Source organism: Carassius carassius, chromosome 3, assembly GCF_963082965.1.
Source record: "Carassius carassius chromosome 3, fCarCar2.1, whole genome shotgun sequence".
In the NCBI taxonomy this organism is placed as follows: Eukaryota; Metazoa; Chordata; class Actinopteri; order Cypriniformes; family Cyprinidae; genus Carassius; species Carassius carassius.
The window spans coordinates 33,810,098-33,830,197 of NC_081757.1; the positions used below are offsets into that span (position 1 = coordinate 33,810,098).

The window sequence follows — 20,100 nt, forward strand, 5'->3', positions numbered from 1 at the left end:
CACCTGTCAAACATAGTCTATTTTGCCGTCAATACTGTTGACGGTGTCCTTTATCAGTAGGCTTTATATTTATGCTAAACATGAAGTATAGATATTGTTGTCATGAAGACAAGATCCTGGTCTGTCGGCGGTCTCCTTCTATGTCACCTACAGTAGCAGCAGCGCGCCAGCACCGCGTCAGGCACGATTCTGGTGTGTAAAGACACAGAAAACGTGAAGCAGGTGTCACGCAACTGACAAACAGCAGAAATGCCTCGCCACGCAGCTAGTGTGTCACCGGCCTTAGAATCAGCTGCAGGGCGGGATTTGAGCTGAACGCGAAGACTTCCGCCACTTAATATGTTCGTTTGGAAACACGAAAATGTATATGTTCCGCAAACAAAATATTGCATTCGGTCATTCGGTACACACGTGCACCGTACCGAAAGCCTTGTACCGAAATGATCCTTTGTGTAAAGGTTTTTAAGGTTTAAATTTTTGTTTAGTAGACTGTAGCCTAAGACTATCCTACATTTTAAAAATTAACAAATTGTAAATTTTTTATGTTTTTTTTAATGTTACAATGTTATATCATAATGTTATTGTTGTTTTACTTCCTTCTTTTATCTCATTTTACAATTACATTCATTTCGCAATGCGTCCCTTTGCGCCACCTGGCAGTAGTTTCGCGAATGATTTTAACACGTGACTGAATTACAGTTACCGCCGCGGCATCGAGGTGGCGATACGCGCGGTGGTAAAGCCCAATTAGGCTGGCCACCTACTGTAAATCACATTTATTTAGAACCAAGAACCATGAGAAAACATTACCGTCTCCAGCCGCGAGAGGGCGCTCTATGTTTTCAGTGTAGACTACAAGAGCACTGAGCAGCATAGAGTGCCCTCTCGCGGCTTTAATTTTACAAATTAAACAAATTTAATTTTAATTAATAAATCATGAATATTTTAATGCTACTGAATAAAAAGAAATGATCCACTCGAAAGTCTCTGCTCATCATGACTGGACCTGGATCAGTGAGCTGCGTCTCGGGCCGATGACGTCACTTCAAGGGAGGCATGTTGTACACACCCCCGTCCCTTGACTCTGCCCCCATGTCAAAACAGTGCCACAAAGAGAGACGTGCAGAAAAATGAAGCGCAAAGGAAAAATGGTATCGCAAACTCAAACTAGATTGACAAGCAAAATAAAAGCAGCGTTGCAAATAAATTAATAGATATGACCATGGAAAATATGTATTGCAAAATCATTGCTTTCGTGCGGTTTCATTTATGTTTTGCAATTCTTAATTTTTTTTTGCAAAAAGCTAATTTATTTTCCTCAGTACTTTAATTTTCGTTTGCAAAATTTTTTTGCTTATATATAAGTCGTTAAATTGACTCCATACGAGAGCGCCTCCAGCTTTGAGTATGAATGAAACACACTGCAGGAGAGTTTACCGCTCCTTTTCGGTCCGAAAAAAAGCATCAGGTCATGCGCAGACTATCCTGTCTCTTTGAGTTTAAATCTATATTTATTCACACCAGCTCTTGAAAACCTCTATACGAACACACTTGCCCGAAAAAGTGCGGGGGACGAATTTCCGTGATCTACGCTCCTGGGCTGGAGCGCTTGAGGGGCGTGTAATCTGACCTTCTCCTGCCCACTGAGCGGCCCAGAGTTGTAGAACACAAGAGCCGCTGGTCGGAGCTGCTATAATTTGGAGAGTGCGTGTTTGACAAAATAGATTATTCTTTCCTCAGTTGCGCTTCTGTTGTGCTCCTGCGATAAAACAGTGGATTTCTCACCAATGCGAACACAAAGAAATGTGAAAATGGTATCGTTTCAAAGAACTTATCCTAATCTAAAAGTATAAGAGTTTTAGGCTGTTTGCAGCTGACTGAAGCAATCGTGCAAATAGGAATGTGACGCAGCTGAATGTTTCCTCAGAGGTATCTAATTCACATTGTGATTCTATTGAAATTTACTCGATCTGTGATTGTCACACAATGAAATAAACTACAAAGTAAAATTCCTGACAATGAATGCCTTGTGATATATGACTTGAAGGTTTTGTGAAAAATATAAATACACATTAAAATTAGTAAAAATTAAAAATCAGTAAAAAATTATTAGCAATCATCACGGTCGCAGAGACCCATCCTTCTTCCCCACAAAAAAGAACCCCGCCCCCGCTGGAGATGAGGAAGGTCTAATGAATTTGGATGCTAGAGATTCAGAAATATATTTCTCCATAGCCTCCCTCTCTTGAACAGAAAATGAATATAACTTGCCTTTGGGCGGAGACCCACCTGGTACTAAGTCTATAGCACAGTCATAGGGACGATGTGGAGGAAGAGAAGCAGCACGAGACTTACTGAACACTTCTCTCAGGTCCTGGTACTCTTCGGGCACGTTAGATAAATTCACCATCTCCTTCTGGAAAACAGACACAGGTACAGACGAACACGCAGACACCAGACATGACTCATGACACTTATTACTCCACATAGAAATGGTTTTGTGCCCCCAATCGACTCTGGGATTGTGTTGTGTGAACCAAGGATGACCAAGTACGATGGGTGTCAGGGGTGAGCTTATGAGGAGGAATGTTATAGTCTCAGTGTGGTTGCCAGACGTGATGAGAGTGATGGGTTCAGAGGCATGTGTAATGTTGGAGAGCTGTTGTCCATTGAGAGCATTGACAGTGATCGTGTATGTGAGAGGGGTGGTGGAAATGTGGAGATGGTTAGCCAGTTCAATATCCATAAAATTACCTTCGGCCCCTGAATCCAATAAAGCCTGGGTGTCGTGAGTGTTGGTTGCCCACCTTAGTCTTACCGGAAGGAGAGTAGATGATGATGTGGAGGATGAGGTCTTCCCGGTGGAGATCCCGCCCGATAGTAGCCTCATAGTCACTACCAGGCTTGGTCTTTTAACGGGCATGAGTGGATGAAGTGGCCCGCCCTCCCGCAGTAAAGGCACAGTCCATGGGATCTCCGCCGTTCCTTCTCCTCCTGGGAAAGCCGAGCTCTACCCACCTGCATGGGTTCCGGATCGTAAGAGGGGCTGACCGTATCCGGGAATTCAGAACGTCGGTTCTCCATGCCGCGAACTGGATGATCTTGTTGGAAACGGCCCATTCTGTTTAGCCGAGCATCTACTCGAAGAGCTAATTCGATGAGCCCATTGAGACTAGCAGGAAGGTCCAGCATGTAAAGCTCTCTCTGGATACGGTCAGCCAACCCATGCAGGAATCTGTCCCACTGTGCCTCCTCGTTCCATCGGCACTCTGCAGCCAGGGTGCGGAACTGGATGGAATACTCCGACACCGAACCGTGACCTTGGCGAAGATCGGCGAGTAGTCTGGCCGCCTCCCTACCCGCCACCGCCCGATCGAAAACCCTCCTCATCTCCTTGGAGAGTGCCTGGAACGAGGCGCAGCATGGGTCTTGATTCTCCCACACCACCGTTCCCCAGAGAGCCGCCCGGCCGGAGAGTAGCGTCAACACAAAACGCAACCTTGGATCGCTCTTGGTTGAACGTCTGAGGCTGTAATGCAAAGTGCATAGAACATCGGGTCAGAAAAGCTCTGCAAAACTCTGGTTCACCTGAATAACCTTCGGGTGTCGGTAGTCTCGGTTCGCGCCGCGGCTGCGGCTCTGGAAGAGGGGGTGGAGTCAGCGGTGTGGGTGGCGCAGTGGAGACTCGGAGCTGTTGTATCTGCTGGGTGAGCTCGGACACCTGCGTCACAAGCGCTTGGACCGCCCTCCCTGTGAGGGAGATGTTTTCCTCCTGAGAGTCCATTCTAGCGATACTTCGAGCCACAAACTTGTCCCATGTAGAAGCGCCTGCTACATCCATAATGGTCAGATCGTTCTGTAACGTATGACAGACACAGGATGTAAACGCAAGGCGTATTTATTGACAAACAGCAAGAAGGTCAGGATAATGAGCACGATCACAGGAGATACAGGCGGGCGGACACAAGGCTGATGGTCAGATGACGCAGGGACTTCGGTGGACAACTGGTGGTGGTGCTCGATCCAGTGACGATCCCTTGAATCCCGGTGAGTGAGTAATCCACGTGAAGTAGCTGTAATCCAGTGTTGCGTGACGATCCAGGAACGAACGACGAAGACAGGAAGACTAGGCAGGAACAAGGACACAGGAACAGCACGGGAGCACACCGGGGAGAAAACAACGATCTGACAACATGAAACACCAGTTACTGAACTCATATAGGGACAAACAATTGAACCCAGCTGGCGCTGCTGATCATCGCTGATCAGTGACCACGCCCACACACACACACAACAGCACACTAGACAAAAGAGAGAGAGTGAATTCATGAACCGTGACAACAGTACAGACCAAAAGTTTGGAAACATTACTATTTTTAATGTTTTTGAAAGAAGTTTCTTCTGCTCATCAAGCCTGCATTTATTTGATCAAAAATACAGAAAAAAATGTAATATTGTGATATATTATTACAATTTAAAATAATTGTTTTTAAATTTATTATACTTTAAATTATCATTTATTTCTGTGATGCAAAGCTGATTTTTTTAGGATCATTATCACATGATCCTTATGAAATCATTCTAATATGATGATTCATTATCAAATTTGGAAACAGTTCTGCTGCTTAATATTTTTTCAGAACATGTGATACTTTTTTAGGATACTTTCATGAATAAAAAAAAAAGATGCTATGTTTTTAAAATATAGATATTTTGTAATAAAAATATACAGTACTGGTCATTTGGGGTCAGTATTTTTTTTTTCTTTTTTTTAAATAAAATCAATACTTTTATTCAGCAAGGATGTGTTAAATTTATAAAAAGTGATGGTAAAGAAAATATATTATTAGAATATATATTATTAGAATTTTTTTTTTTTTTTTAATAAATGCAGTTCTTTTTAACCTTTTATTCATCAAATATATTAGACAGCAGAACTGTTTCCAACACTCATAATAAATCAGAATATTAGAATGATTTCTAAATGATCATGTGATAGACTGGATGTTACATGTGACACTGAAGGCTGGAGTAATGATGCTGAAAACTCAGCTTTGCATCACAGGAATAAATTATTTTTTATTTGAAGTATATTCAAATAGAAAACTATTATTTTAAGTTTTTAATAATATTTCACAATATTACTGTTTTTTCTGTATTTTTGATCAAATAAATGCAGGCTTGATGAGCAGAAGAAACTTATTTCAAAAACATTAAAAATAGTAATGTTTCCAAACTTTTGGTCTGTACTGTATATATATATATATATATATATATATATATATATATATATATATACAGTACAGACCAGAAGTTTGGACACACCTTGTCATTCAAAGAGTTTTCTTTATTTTCATATATATATATATATATACATAAATATACATATGTAATATATATAAATATATGTATATATATAAATCAAAGTCTTAAATGTTATATGATGTTATATTACCATCTCTGTAATTCTCAAGTGGAGCTTTAAAAAAAAGAAGACATTTATTTGTTTTTGCACCAGTATTTAATCAGCTTATTGCTCAACCAGTAACATGGACCATAATTAATATGACCACACACACAACTGATATTTTATCATGTTGCTTCTGAATGTGTTGATAAGTCTATTAACTGTTTTCAAATAATTATAAGGGAGAGCAGGGGGAACCAGGAGCACCAGGCCTGAAAGGTTCAAAGGTCAGCGCTTATTCTTTTGTAACCCACATGCACTTGAAAATTTATCAATAAAATGATTACATATTAGTTCAACAAACAGCTGATATTATTACTTTCTCAAAATACTAAAATATAATATTGGTCCTTTACAGGGAGATTTAGGAGACAAAGGTGATGCAGGCCCAACAGGATCACAAGTGAGTAAAGTTTAAAATTATTTTTTGACAACTCTGACTAGCAAATGTTACACTGGTCTGTACATTAGCTTTATTCTTACACATTTTATTGCTGTGTTGTTGTTGTTGTTTTTTTGTGGTGATGTAATTTGGTTAAGTTTGTACTTGAAAGAATGAAACCAGAACGAAAAATATTTATTGATCGTTCACAAATACAGGGCATAAGGTTGTGAAACAGCTGGTAAATAAGCAGACAGTAAATAAGCAGACAAGATACACTGACACTACTCTGACAATTTCGTTCAAGCCTTGATCAAACAATAGGCAAAACAGTCTAAATTGGTTGGCAAATCAGTGGAATAATTTGTTCAGTTCCCTGCATGCACTGAATTGTTTGAAACCGTTTCTCACTCTGAATCATAACAGGAATTAGGGCTGCACGATGTGTCGTTTAAGCCTCAATATTGCGATGTACGAATCCACGATAGTCACATCGCAGGATGTGCGATGTAGGCTGTCGTAGTTGATCCGTTATTCATTAACTGTACGGGCCAGCTGCTCCCCGGCCCTTGACGAATGTGATTCGCAGAGAGCGCGCGAGAGAGAGAGAGAGAGAGAGAGAGAGAGAGAGAGAGAGAGAGAACAACAGGAGCGCTGTCTTGCTCTCTGTCCCTCGCGCATATTAATCAATTGACGATGGTGTCGATGTTTAAATCATTTAAAATGAGAATGTAAGTGTGCTCACCCCATTTTTGTTTGTAAGAAAAAATTTGATTAGATTTCATATCGCAATATATATCGCAGAAAAATAAAATATCGCAATGTCATTTTTTCCCAATATCGTGCAGCCCTAACAGGAGTTGCTGGAAAACAATGCTGAAATTTATATTTACCCACATAATGAATATATTGTTACAGGGGCCACCTGGGGAGAAAGGTGACCAGGGTACAACTGAAATCATAGACTACAATGGAAACATCAAAGAGGCTCTTCAGGTTAGTGGAATCATATCATATTTATTGTCTTTCATTGGAAATCATATTTCTAACCTGTAAGTTAAGACACCTTTCATATCACAAGCCAAAGTGCTCAATTCCTAATATATGATGAAGTAATTAAGAAGAATTATGACTGAAAGTAAGGATTGACATAAAATAGGATGAACTTCAGTCTGACTGTTCACATTGAATTAACTTTTAAATAATTCCAATTCACACCCAACAATGCATAATGGATAACGTTCACCAGTGTGTTTTATGTTGGGCTTGAAAAGTAATGGGCACAGACAGAAAGCATAACACACAGGTTGGTCTGATGCATAACTGTAATCATATCTTTTACCTTCCCTCCTTCCTGACCGACTACAGAAGATAACTACTATTACAGTTACGGTAATTCATCTCTGTTTTGACTGTGTGTTATATATGTGCTGTATTTTGATCAGCATGAATTCAGTACTTTCATAAAAATGTCTCCCATAATACTGCTAATTCTCTTAAAGATGCCTTATTGATGAAAGATTTTTGTGTTGCTGTACCAGTTTTTATTAACATTTGTTTTATCTGACTTGAGATAAAGACTTAATTTAATAACAAGCATCAAAGTGTGTGAATGTTGTTCAGTCTCTCTAGTGTCATGTTTTGTATATAACAGAAAATGTGTGAGAAATGTGTCCCTTGTGTGATGCAAGTGTAATTTGACATTCGTTATGTGCATCTTTACAAAACAAACAAACAAATAAATGAATAAATATTTGGTGCATTTATCTTCACATTATAATTTTTCTTATGTTCTTCTTTTATTTATTATTTTGACTTAGGGTCCCCCTGGGCCTCCTGGACCAATTGGACCAAAGGGGATGAAGGTAACAACTTAATATATTAACAATGTGGCCATTATGGGGAATTAAATGAGGTTCTTATGTGAGAGTCTAGCATTTTATGTGTTTGTGACTGCGAACATTGTTAAGTCAAAGATCCTAATGTGATTACAGTTCATTTCAGCCTATAAATAAGTATTTTTGCCTTTCACAGGGTGATCAGGGTGTTCCTGGACTTCCTGGCCTGGATGGTGAAAGGGTAAGAGGACTAAAATGTTCTAATTGTCCAGCTTCTATTGTCTATTTTGTGTGACACATATCATCAAGGATTCAAAGAGTTTATTGCCATGTGAACAATGAGGAAAACAAGTTTCCATGTACAATACAATTATTTCTTTGCTGTCCACATTGAATACCAAGACAAGTGCAAACACTTGTCTTGGTAAAAATAGAGAAAAAAACACACATACACACAAACAAACATAATAAAGTTATGTTGCAAATGTAGAAATATAGATTATGTGTATAGAAATATAGACTATGCACATCTGTTTGTGCGAGTGTGCAATATAAATTTTTGCAAAATAATATTGTAAAATGCAATTTTGATAAGACAATAATATTGTAACGTAGTAACAGTAACTTGTTTACATGTAGCAGTAATACAGTATTTTCCGGACTATAAGTCACACTTTTTTTCATAGTTTGGCTGGTCCTGCGACTTATAGTCAGGTGCGACTTATTTATCGAAATTAATTTGACATGAACAGAGAGAAATGAACTAAGAGAAAACATTACCGTCTACAGCCGCGAGAGGGCACTCTATGCTGCTCAGTGATAATGTAGTCTACACTGAAAACATAGAGCGCCTTCTTGCGGCTGTAGACGGTAATGTTTTCTCTTGGTTCTTGGTTCTAAATAAATGCGACTTATAGTCCAGTGCGACTTATATATGTTTTTTCCTCGTCATGACGTATTTTTGGACTGATGCGATTTATACCCAGGTGCGACTTATAGACCGAAAAATACGGTATGTAGAATATCTCTGTGCAAGTGTGTAATATTGACTTATGTATAAAACAAAAATACAGTAGCCTGTGGCAGTTACATAATAATAATAGCTGCTGTAAAATTTACGAATGTGTTAATTGAGCTTGTAGCAAGTTAACTCAAAAGGGAAGAATGTACAAACCAAATTGGGACACTATACAAATTGTGAATAAAAAGTTTCAAATGTCAATATTTTATTCAGAATACAACATAGATAACATATCAAACATTTAACCCTCTGGAGTCTAAGGGTATTTTTGGGGCCTGGAGAAGTTTTGTCATGCCCTGACATTTGAGCTTTTTTCAGTTTCTTATACACATCTAAATGGCTAAAGTCTAATCTCACTGTAATCAGCACAAACTTGGGTATAATAATATATGAGCAGCATGTATGTACATGATTGTGTTTTTGAGAAAAAAAAATGTTATGTGTGGTTAGTGAAAAACTAAAAATGTTAAAACACTTGAATAAGGCAATAAAACGCATATAGAACAATAGTTCCCGGGATTTTTGAGAACTGGAGCTTGTAGCCTAGAATTTTTATTTCTAAATTATGTGAAAATCATCTTGTTTACTCACTTACAGAAAACAATATATTGATTTAAATTTTCGAAGATACTTTTGTTGGTAAAAGTCATATGCGAGTAGGCGTTAACTATCATGAATATCATTGTGATTTACACCTGAGAAGACAAAGGCCTGCGTAATGAGCTGCATAATGAGCCGTTCTGTCAGCTGTGTGTCTGAGAGGAAGGAGTTACAAGAAAGAATGTGAAGACAAAATAAATCTATATCATTTTACGTTTGTAGTTTATTTAGAATATATTTAATTATCCCACAAAATAATTTAATATCCACTTGGTAGTGCAGTTAAACAGTTTATTAGTGTAACGACTGAACACAGGAAGCGAGAGATCCAATAGCAGTGTATTTAATGAGGTAATCCAAAAATCGTAATCCAAGAACAGGCAAGAGGTCATAACACAGACACAGTCCAGAAACAAGAAAATCAAGAAACTAGAAAACACAAGGGAACGCGAGAAAACCGGGTGATGGAAAACAAGGACTCGATGAAACAGAATGAGACTGGCTGGTATATATGGACAGGTGATGACGATGAAAGTGAAGACAGCTAGGTGCAATTAACAGGTGTGCAATTTACCGCGATGAAGGCTTTGTGGGAAATGTAGTGCCTGCAGTGGGGTGCCTATGGGGTGCCTATGGGGAAGTGAGACAACTATTGGACACCCAGGGAAACACAGACCAGACACTGTGACATTACCCCCTCCTCTAAGGAGCAGCTACCAGATGCTTCATCGAACACAAAAACAAACCAAGGAACACAGAGACCAGGAGGGAGGTGGACTGGTGGAAGATAAGGGGGAGGGACGGAGGGCCAGGTCCATAGCGGGAAACAGAGACAGGAAGTAAAAAAAACAGAAAGTCCAGGGGGTGGAGCAGGTGGAACTGGAGCCGTGCAGTCGAGACAGAAGCCCACCAGGGCATCGCAGAAGACCACCACAGCCGTGCGGTCGAGACAGAAGCCCACCAGGGCAGTGCAGAAGACCACCACAGCCGTGCGGTCGAGACAGAAGCCCACCAGGGTGGCGCAGAAGACCACCACAGCCGTGCGGTCGAGACAGAAGCCACCAGGGCGGTGCAGAAGACCACCACAGCCGTGCGGTCGAGACAGAAGCCCACCAGGGCGGTGCAGAAGACCACCACAGTGGGATCGATGGCACAGGAGATCAAGTCTGGTTAGGCAAGCCTGAAATAGACAACATGAACAGGTTAAGGGTGGCCTCCATGGCCCTGAGGAGATGGTCTCCATGGCCATGACAGGGCAGGCGGTGAGTTCCTGGATGGCCTCCATGGCCATGACGGGATAAGTCAAGCGCTCAGGAAGTTCGGCTGAGATGTGACGAGGCTCTGGAAGTTTCGCAGAGATGTGAAGAAGCTCTGGTAGTTCCGCAGAGACGTGGGGAGACTCTGGTAGTTCAGCAGAGACGTGGAGAGGCTCTGGTAGTTCAGCAGAGACGTGGAGAGGCTCTGGTAGTTCAGCAGAGACGTGGAGAGGCTCTGGTAGTTCAGCAGAGACGTGGAGAAGCTCTGGTAGTTCAGCAGAGACATGGAGAAGCTCTGGTAGTTCAGCAGAGACATGAAGGGGCTCTGGTAGTATATCAAAGATCCGTGGTGATTTGACTGGGTTCAGGAATATCAACGGTGACTTGACTTTGCTCATGAAGATCAATGGTGAGTTGACTTTGCTCATGAAGATCAACGTTGACATGCCTTTGCTCATAAGAATCATTAGTGACTTAACTTCTGAGGTCTAAATGTGGTAGTGCCTGACTCATGATTGTAAACGGTGACTTGACCTGACTCTGGAGGGTCAACAGGGACCTGACTCAACTCTGGAGGGTCAACGGGGACCTGACTCGACTCTGGAGGGTCAACGGGGACCTGACTTGACTCTGGAGGGTCAACGGGGACCTGACTCGACTCTGGAGGGTCAACGGGGACCTGACTCGACTCTGGAGGGTCAACGGGAACCTGACTCGACTCTGGAGGGTCAACGGGAACCTGACTCGACTCTGGAGGGTCACCTGTGGCTGCCATCTTGTGCATCGTGGGCCGGCGGCCATCTGGTGCTGTGGCGCTGGGTCGGCGACCAACTTGTGCTGTGGCACTGGACTGGTGGCCACCTTGTGCAGTGGCGCTGGGTCAGCGGCCATCTTGTGCAGTGGCGCTGGGCTGGCGGCCATCTTGCGCAGTGGCGCTGGGCCGGCGGCCATCTTGCGCAGTGGCTCTGGCTTGGCGGTCACCTAGTGTTGTGGTGCTGGGCTGGCGGCCATGTTGTGCAGGGTTGCTGGGCTGACGACCACCTTGTGCAGTGGCGCTGGGCTGGCGGCCATATTGTCTGGAGACACCTGTCTAGAGTCGGCCTTCACACCTGGAGAGACAGGTGTGGCTGGGGTATCCCACTGAGACCGATGTTGCAGGTACATTATGAACCCCCAAAAATCCAAGATCTCCAGCTCATTCATTTCCCATTCTGGCACAGGGTTATCCAGACAGGCGTTGAATAAGTCTTTCAGGTCCTCATCATTATACCCCATTCCTACTGCCATGTTCCAGAACATTTGCGCCAAGCCACCCACCTCACTCCCCTTTTGATGAAGGGTGGTTAGGTTTTGGAACCTCGCCCTCCGCTCCTCCACACTGGCTGGGGAACGGATACGAAGTCCCACACCGCTGGATCTGGGCATGATGGAGTCCTTCTGTAATGATTGATCACAGGAAACGAGAGATCCAATAGCAGTGTATTCAATGGGGTACTCCAAAAATCGTAATCCAAGAACAGGCAAGTGGTCATAACACAGAAACAGTCCATAAACAAGAAAAACAAGAAACTAGAAAACACAAGGGAACGCAAGAAAACCGGGTGACGAAAAACAAGGACTCCATGAAACAGAATAAGACAGGCTGGTATATATGGACAGGTGATGACGATGGAAGAGAAGACAGCTGAGTGCAACTAACAGGTGTGCAATTAACCGTGATGAAGGGACAAGGCTTTGTGGGAAATGTAGTGCCTGCAGTGGGGTGCCTATTGGGAAGTGAGACCACTAGTGGACACCCAGGGAAACACAGACCAGACACTGTGACAATTAGAAACAATCAAAGCTGACTTTCAAACTGAATTGTTTGCATCATTACTCCAGTCACACAATCCTTCAGAAATCCTTTTAACAATCTTATTTTTTTTACAAAAAAAAAATATTGTTATTATTATCATTATTATTATTATTATTATTATTATTATTATTAATGTTGAAAAGAGCTGAGAATATTTTGTCCAGTTTTTTTAGGGGGGATAAATTGAAAGAACAGCATTTTGTTACATTTGTTACAGTTACATTTATTTGTTACATTTATATTATTTACATCAAGCTTTTGAATTGTATAGTATTGTATATTGTTTTTGAAACTTCATAATATTTCACTTGATTATACATTTAGTCAGGAACTATAGTTTTGAAAAAGTCTTTGGAAAGAGTCTAACTAGTAAAATGTTTGCACGTTATGTGAAAACTAGTACAAGTATATAAATAAATAAAAAGAGACTTACTCATGTTTATGATCTCTGCTGAATAAAGTGCTTCATCCTTTTTTTCTTTCTATAGATATCTCTCTCATGTCTCTTCGTTGAGTATTCATGGAGTTACAGTTAATTTTAATGACGTGTTTGTAAATGAAGATCAGCACAGACAAAGGCTGCAGACATTACACCTTGTTTGTTATCTTTATTTTATAAGTGCACAAAGTTCTGTTGTTATAATGTCTGTATACAAAAAAAAGGAAATCCTTTACAGATTCGATTGATGTATCATTGCTCTTATCTGTACGATCAAAACTGAAAGTGTAATTTAAGTTCTTTTCGGGGGTTATCAGGAAAAACGCTTTTGACAGTACAGATTTTAACAAAGCAACTGAACATCATTAAATAGCAAAATAGTGTGTCAATAGTGCAAAAATGCAGTTCATCATTGAATTCAGTGATGCCGTCATCCAGCTCAGTTCAGTTTAAATAGAATCTGTGCAATCAAGTTGAGGAAATCGCTGGAAATTAAGTGTCCCCAACTAAGCCAGCCAGAGGCGACAGCATCAAGGAACCAAGACCATCGGTGACAGAATGGAGAAAAAAAACCTTGGGAGAAACCAGGCTCAGTTGGGGGAGTCAGTTCTCCTCAAGGGAAGCACCTCTTTTAGGAGCTTAGATGGAATAGGGTCTAACATTCAAAATGTTCTCTTCTCTTCTTAATCTGCCTCCACCTCCTCCTCCAATCGACTCTTACAGCTGACTTTGCAGTTTTCTTCACAAATAAGACAAGAACCATCAGTGACCAATTCTGCAGACTGAGGATAACTTCACAATGACTAATGAACACTCTCTCTCCTCCTTCTCTCCACTCTCAGAGATGGACGTTTCCAAACTTATCCTGTCCAATCATCCTACTTGTTGTATACTTGATCCGATCCCCACTCACCTCCTTCAAGCAATTTCTTCTTCAGACATACCTTCACTTACTCAAATTATCAACTCCTCTCTTCAATCTGGAACAGTTCCCTAACCACTTAAACAGGCTCGGGTAAGCCCACTGCTTAAGAAACCATCTCTAAATCCAGCACTTCTAGAAAACTACAGACCGGTTTCCCTTCTTCCATTAATTTCAAAGACACTTGAGCGAGCTGTGTTTAGCCAGCTCTCTATGTTCCTCGTACAGAACAACCTCCTGGACAGCAACCAATCTGGTTTCAAAAGCGGCCACTCAACTGAGACTGTCCTGCTCTAGGTTACTGAAGCCCTGCGACTGCCAAAAGCAGCTTCAAAATCTTCAGTACTCATCTTGCTGGACCTGTCTGCTGCTTTTGACACAGTTAACCACCAGATTCGCCTGTCCACCCACAGAAAGATGGGCGTCTCTGGAACCACACTCCTGTGGTTTAAGTCCTACCTCTCTGATAGATCCTTCAGGGTGCCTTGGAGTGGTGAAGTTTCTAAATCACAACAACTTGCTACTGGGGTTCCTCAAGGCTCAGTACTTGGACCACTTCTCTTCTTCATCTACATGACGTCATTAGGATCCGTCATTCAGAAGCATGTCTTTTCTTATCACTGCTATGCTGATGACACTCAACTCTACTTCTCATTCCAACCAGATGACCTGATGGTAGTTGCTTGCAGTTTAGCCTGTCTGAGTGAGATGTCTAGCTGGATGAATGACCATCACCTTCAGCTCAACCTTACTAAGAACTGCTGGTGGTTCCAGCTAACCCATCATTTCATCACAACTTCTCTATACAGCTGGGTTTGTCAACCATAACTGCTTCCAGGACAGCCTGAAACCTAGGAGTTGTGATGGACCATCAGTTAAGCTTCACAGACCATATTGCTACAATGACCCGGTCCTGCAGATTTGCCTTATACATTAGGAAGATTAGACCCTTCCTGTCAGAGCAAGCAACCCAACTTCTTGTCCAAGCTCTTGTTCTCTCCAGACTGGACTATTGTAATGCTCTCCTGGCAGGTCTTCCTGCATGTACTATCAAGCCTCTGCAACTGATCCAGAATGCAGCAGTGAGGGATGTCTTCAATCTGACAAAAAAAAAGCTTACGTTACTCCTCTCCTAATCAGGTTACACTGGCTAGTAAGCGCTCACATCACATTCAAGGTACTGATGCTTGCCTACAAGACCACCACTAGCACGGCACCAACGTACCTAAACTCACTAGTTCAATCTTATGTGCTGTAAGGGAAACAGGTCAATTTAACTCAAATTGAATCATTTAAGATTTTAAAGGGAATTTGAACAAAATCACTGTTTCACGGCTGATCACTGAGACGCCCTGCGATTCACTGAATGAGCCATTTAACATAAAATCTGCACTGGATATTAATTTACAAAATATTGTGAAAACACTATTAATTAGCACAGTAACAAGATCGGCAGTTTAAAACATTAACTTGTAAGCACAAAACACAAGATACTTTTCTTTTCAATATGAATAAGGCTTTATTAGATAAATCTATATAAACTAATCTAACACATAAGCACACGCACTCACACATTCACACAAGTTGTATGAGTTTAAGAGAATGAAAATGTGAAATCCCAAGTTTACAGCAATAAGTGAAATTGCATAGACATGAACAACCATCAATCACTTAATTAACCCTCGCATTGAGTTCATCAATGAGGTTAAAATTATATTAGATACACCAGTACAGATATAAGACTGGAGGAACTTGCGTTGCCTGTGTAAAGGGGTTCCCTTTGTTATAGTTGAAAAGGCGGTTTCCCGAGGTTGCTGTTTGGCTGGAATTTCAGTAGTTGTTGAAGTGACGTCTTGGGAAACCCATGGTTCAGCGTTGGCTGAAGACGCGCAGATGTGGGCTGGCTGAAGTTGAACGGGCACTCGAAGTCAGACTCAGAGACATGGCGTTACAAAACTTAACTCAGAACAAGAAACTCTCAAATGGAAAAGAAAAAAAACTAAAAGAACAGAAGTAAAGTTTGACGAGACTAGGTGGTGTTTCTTCTCATCGGGGCTAAGTAGCAGCAGGCATGCAGGCCAAAGCATGCTGGAACCACGCTCAAAGAATGCTAAAACTGATGACTAAAAGCATGGATAAGAGCAAAAGCTAAAAACTAAAAGCAGGCATGACTGATAGCAAAAGCTAAGAAGCAAACACTAAGAGTAAAATTTTATGGTGCCCTGAGTATTTAAACTGGCCTTTTGGCCACACCTCAAATGTTGTCTTGACCAATTTGATATTGTCTTTGTTGGGAGTATCATAAATCATATGTTATCATATCAAGCACGTGGTCTGAATTTTCTTGCAGGGTATAATTTTGGACGTGATTCCTATAACAAGAATATGATACATTTGACAAATAACTGATGGTTAAAAACGTTTCAAGCAAACATATTTCAAACACATACATACTAAACATGAATATGAATCCTTAAGCTATCCAATAGTTATTAAAATACATACACAATAAGTGATTATAAACATGATAGTCAAATGTTTGGGTTACATATAAATGAATATGGAGTTAAGCAATGGACTGATATTCATTTAGAAGTCTTTTTTGAGTTCATTTTGGTGCATCTACATCTATAAAAGACAGTTCCTGTGCCATTCTCGGACATAAGGATGTTCTGTGGAGACCAGAGGTTAAAAGATCCCCTTAGGAATTTCAGTCTGGTTCTTCTAGTTGGGGGCAGTCAATCCAAATATCTTGAATACTCTCATGGGTTTACATGTGATGGTCAGGTTGTGCATCTCTTTGACCATCAATTTTGATTAATTGCCCAAAAATTGGACAGTCTCTTTTTTGAATTGAAATTGTCAATAATTGTTCTAATGGTGTTAATGTTGAAATCTGTTCTGTGAAAGAGTTGGCTGGTTAGTGGACTTGCTTCTGACTTGTGGCACTAGGAATTGATTTACAACATCCTGTTGCCTTTTTTGAGGAATTCGGCATGTTTCAACCATGGTCCTGATCGAATCTTTAATTTGTCTGGTTCGGGTCTGATATGCTACAGTGCCCTCCAGAAGTTTGCACTCTGCAAGTGAACGACGCCTTGTGGGGCCTTTTGCTGGACTGTGCCCAGCTGGTGGAACAGCTGAGTCTTTACTCATTTTCAAAAAACAAACTCATCTTTTTCACCAACCCTTAACCAACTAATATTAGCACTTAACTTACCTTTTCTTTTCTTGTCTATCATGTTCTTAAAAAAACCTTGCTATGTGTTCTGTACTAGACTAACTGAGACTTGTCATGGCACTTGTATGCTGTTGTTGTTCTCTTGTTGGTCCGATTGCTTCTATTGTTCTCATTTGTAAGTCGCTTTGAATAAAAGCGTCTACTAAATGATTAAATGTAAATGTTGTTGGTTTAGATGATTTAACAAGTTTATACAATTCTTCCTCTCCTATGGTAGAGAATGAGTGGAACTGTTCCTCAAGGGATCTATAGTGCACTGTCTGATGCGATACTATAGCTGACGGCTGCATGCTTACAATTTTATCTGTAATAGTATCGATCTTGTAGTAAAGTGGTTCATAAAGTCATCACTTCTGTGCTGTTGGGAAATGTCAACACCTGTTGATGCTTTATTTTTGTTAATTTATCCACTGTATTGAATAAATACCTGGGGTTATCTTTGTTTTCTTCTAAAAGAGACAAAAAATAATCAGATCTAGCAGTTTTTTATGCTTTTCTGTAGGATAGTGTACTTTTCCACCAAGCGATACAAAATACCTCAGGTTTTGTTTTCCTCCAGCTGTGCTCCATTTTCCAGGCTGCTCTCTTTAGGGTGTGAGTGTGCTCATTATACCACAATGTCAGACTGTTTTCCTTAATCTTGCTTAAGCGTAAAGGAGCAACTGTATCTAAATAGTTTGATGCATTTCACAATCACATAATGCACATTATTGTTTGATGAATAAAGAGTAGATCATTTTGATACCAAGAAAGAAACCTCTAACATCTAGAAGATATTAAACAAGAGATACATTCATACACCTAAATATTAGTATTTAGAGCTTAACTAATAGCTATAAACATTGTAACTAAATTAATATAATAGGGAAGCATACAGACAACACATGCATATACCAGATACATTTGTAACTGATTGATTATAGTCTAAATAAGGAAAATGCCTTTTAGGCTCTCTAAGACATAAAAACTTTCATAAATTGTCCTAAACAAATGCTACAAGCTGTAGCAGTTCAGTCCACCTATTCTATGAGATAAGTGAGACTAGTCTGTGTCCACTGACAACCCATTTAAAAGTCTAATGACTGAGGGGAAGAAGGGGTTCCTTAGTCTGTAAATCCTGCATTTTATGCTTCTGTACCTCTGTCCTGAGGGTAGGAGTGTGAAGAGTCCGTGTTGTGGGTGGGTGGGGTCCTTATGGATGGAGGCAGCTCTCCTGTGGACTCTGCAGTGGAAAACCACATCTAACCATACATTAAATTGTTATTTAATCCTATGTCACATTTAATATAATCCACATGTTCTCAGGGTCACAAAGGTTCAAAGGGGGACATGGGAATCCCTGGAATATCAGGAGTAAAGGGATCAATGGGTCTGCCTGGATTACAGGTAAAATGATCTGAAAATGTAATTTTTTTATGCTTGTGGAATTTCACATAATGTACAATGCTTGTTACTGTTTAAGTCATATCTTGGTAATGTGTCCACAGGGTGTGAATGGTCTGAAAGGAGATAAAGGTGACACTGGCTTGCCAGGCCCTCAGGGACCCTCGGTAAGTAAAGCCAAAAAAAAATGTGAATTAAGAATGTGTGTGTGCACTTACAGTCAACAACAGATGTAGCAAACTGGGAGTAATCTTTGTTAGAGTGGTAGCTTGCATGATGTCAGTACTGTTACATACCCCTTTTAAAGTCTAGGGGAAATAATAACAATAATAATGGGAGGAGAATGAGAGAACTACCATCTTAAGGTCCCAGGCTAGACACAAAATGCTCAGTGACACCAGATTTAAAATAAAACAAAATATTTAATTAAACTGTGGGATGTTAATAAACAAAAGCTTTAGGATTGGAAAGGCCAAAACACCAAGCAAAAGAGCATTCTTACTACAGCGTCTTTAAGGTATGTATACACACATAGAGGTGCATCTAAATAAAATTAGAATACCATGAAAACTATTTTTTTTTACTTATTTAAAAAAGTGAAACATTTAAATATATTAGATCACTGCTGCTGAGACACTATCGAGCCTTCAGCTCGTATGTATTGTTGGATCGACTGTTTCTCATCTTTCTCTTGAAAATATCCCATAGATTCTAAATGGGTTCAGGTCAGGCATGTTGGCTGGCCAATCAAGCAAACAGTAGTAATATCCTGATCAGCAAACCACTTGGAAGTGGTTTTGGCACTGAAAGCAGTTGCTAAATTCCTACTGGAAAAGGAAATCATCATCTGCATAAAGCTTATCAGCAGATGGAAGTATAAAGTACTCCAAAATCACCTGGTAGACAACTGGATTGTTTTAGGACTTCATAAAACACAATGGACCAACACCAGCAGAGAACAATAACAATGGGCGGAGAATGAGAGAACTACCATCTCCAGGTCCCAGGCTAGACACAAAATGCTCAGTGACACCAGATTTAAAATGATGCCCTCTTACATGTTTATTAAGATTCATCTATTATCAATTGAAACCCACAATAATATTTAAAATATTAGTAAGCTTAATATATATAAAACCATAATTTATTGGGTACTTTCAAATGGGAGGTGGCTGTTCTGAACTCTCACCCCTAAATTTCAACTTATGAAAATATTGAAATAATTTTTGCATTGTGTTTCCATTGTTGTTTTTAAAAGTATCTTTTTGATTCTTTTAAAAAGTGAAGTTCAAAAAGATATACATTTATGTTATATTTTATTTGTAAATTATGAAACTTTATGTAAAAATGTGTTCCACAAATTTTAATATTGCTAATGTTTTAGTCTATTGGCTGAGACTGATTTAAAGTAAACCATATTTAATTAATGATTAGGAAACATTCCTGTGTCCCCCTCTCTCAAATCAGCAAGGTGTGAGTAGATAGGTCTCCTCATTTTGAGGTAAATGTTCAAAAGTCTGAAAAATCTGTCTGTGAGTTTAAAGAACATCACTACCGAACACTACCGTTTTTTCTGCAATTAAGCACACTTTTTGGGAGTTATTCCTAAACATTTAGTTTTTATGTGTATACCACTTTTCAAAACTGTGCTAGCTATATGTGCTGATTAGCATCAGGATAGGTTAAAAATTATCTA

At 40.1% G+C, this 20,100-nt stretch overlaps 1 protein-coding gene across 7 annotated transcripts in view; it reads left to right on the plus strand.

Annotated features, from left to right (window-relative positions):
* The window catches only part of LOC132124973 (collagen alpha-1(XXV) chain), a 712,477-nt gene that overhangs the window by 595,617 nt on the left and 96,760 nt on the right, over positions 1–20,100 (plus strand). For all 7 annotated transcript variants that reach the window (XR_009426824.1, XR_009426827.1, XM_059536150.1 and 4 more), the window contains 8 exons: positions 5,650–5,694; positions 5,826–5,870; positions 6,768–6,845; positions 7,218–7,241; positions 7,670–7,714; positions 7,884–7,928; positions 18,327–18,407; positions 18,509–18,571. Coding sequence is in view for 5 of the 7 variants with exons in the window: in XM_059536150.1 (XP_059392133.1) it covers positions 5,650–5,694; positions 5,826–5,870; positions 6,768–6,845; positions 7,218–7,241; positions 7,670–7,714; positions 7,884–7,928; positions 18,327–18,407; positions 18,509–18,571 (426 nt within the window). In the remaining 2 variants the exon portion in view is untranslated. The remainder of the gene's footprint in view (positions 1–5,649; positions 5,695–5,825; positions 5,871–6,767; positions 6,846–7,217; positions 7,242–7,669; positions 7,715–7,883; positions 7,929–18,326; positions 18,408–18,508; positions 18,572–20,100) is intronic.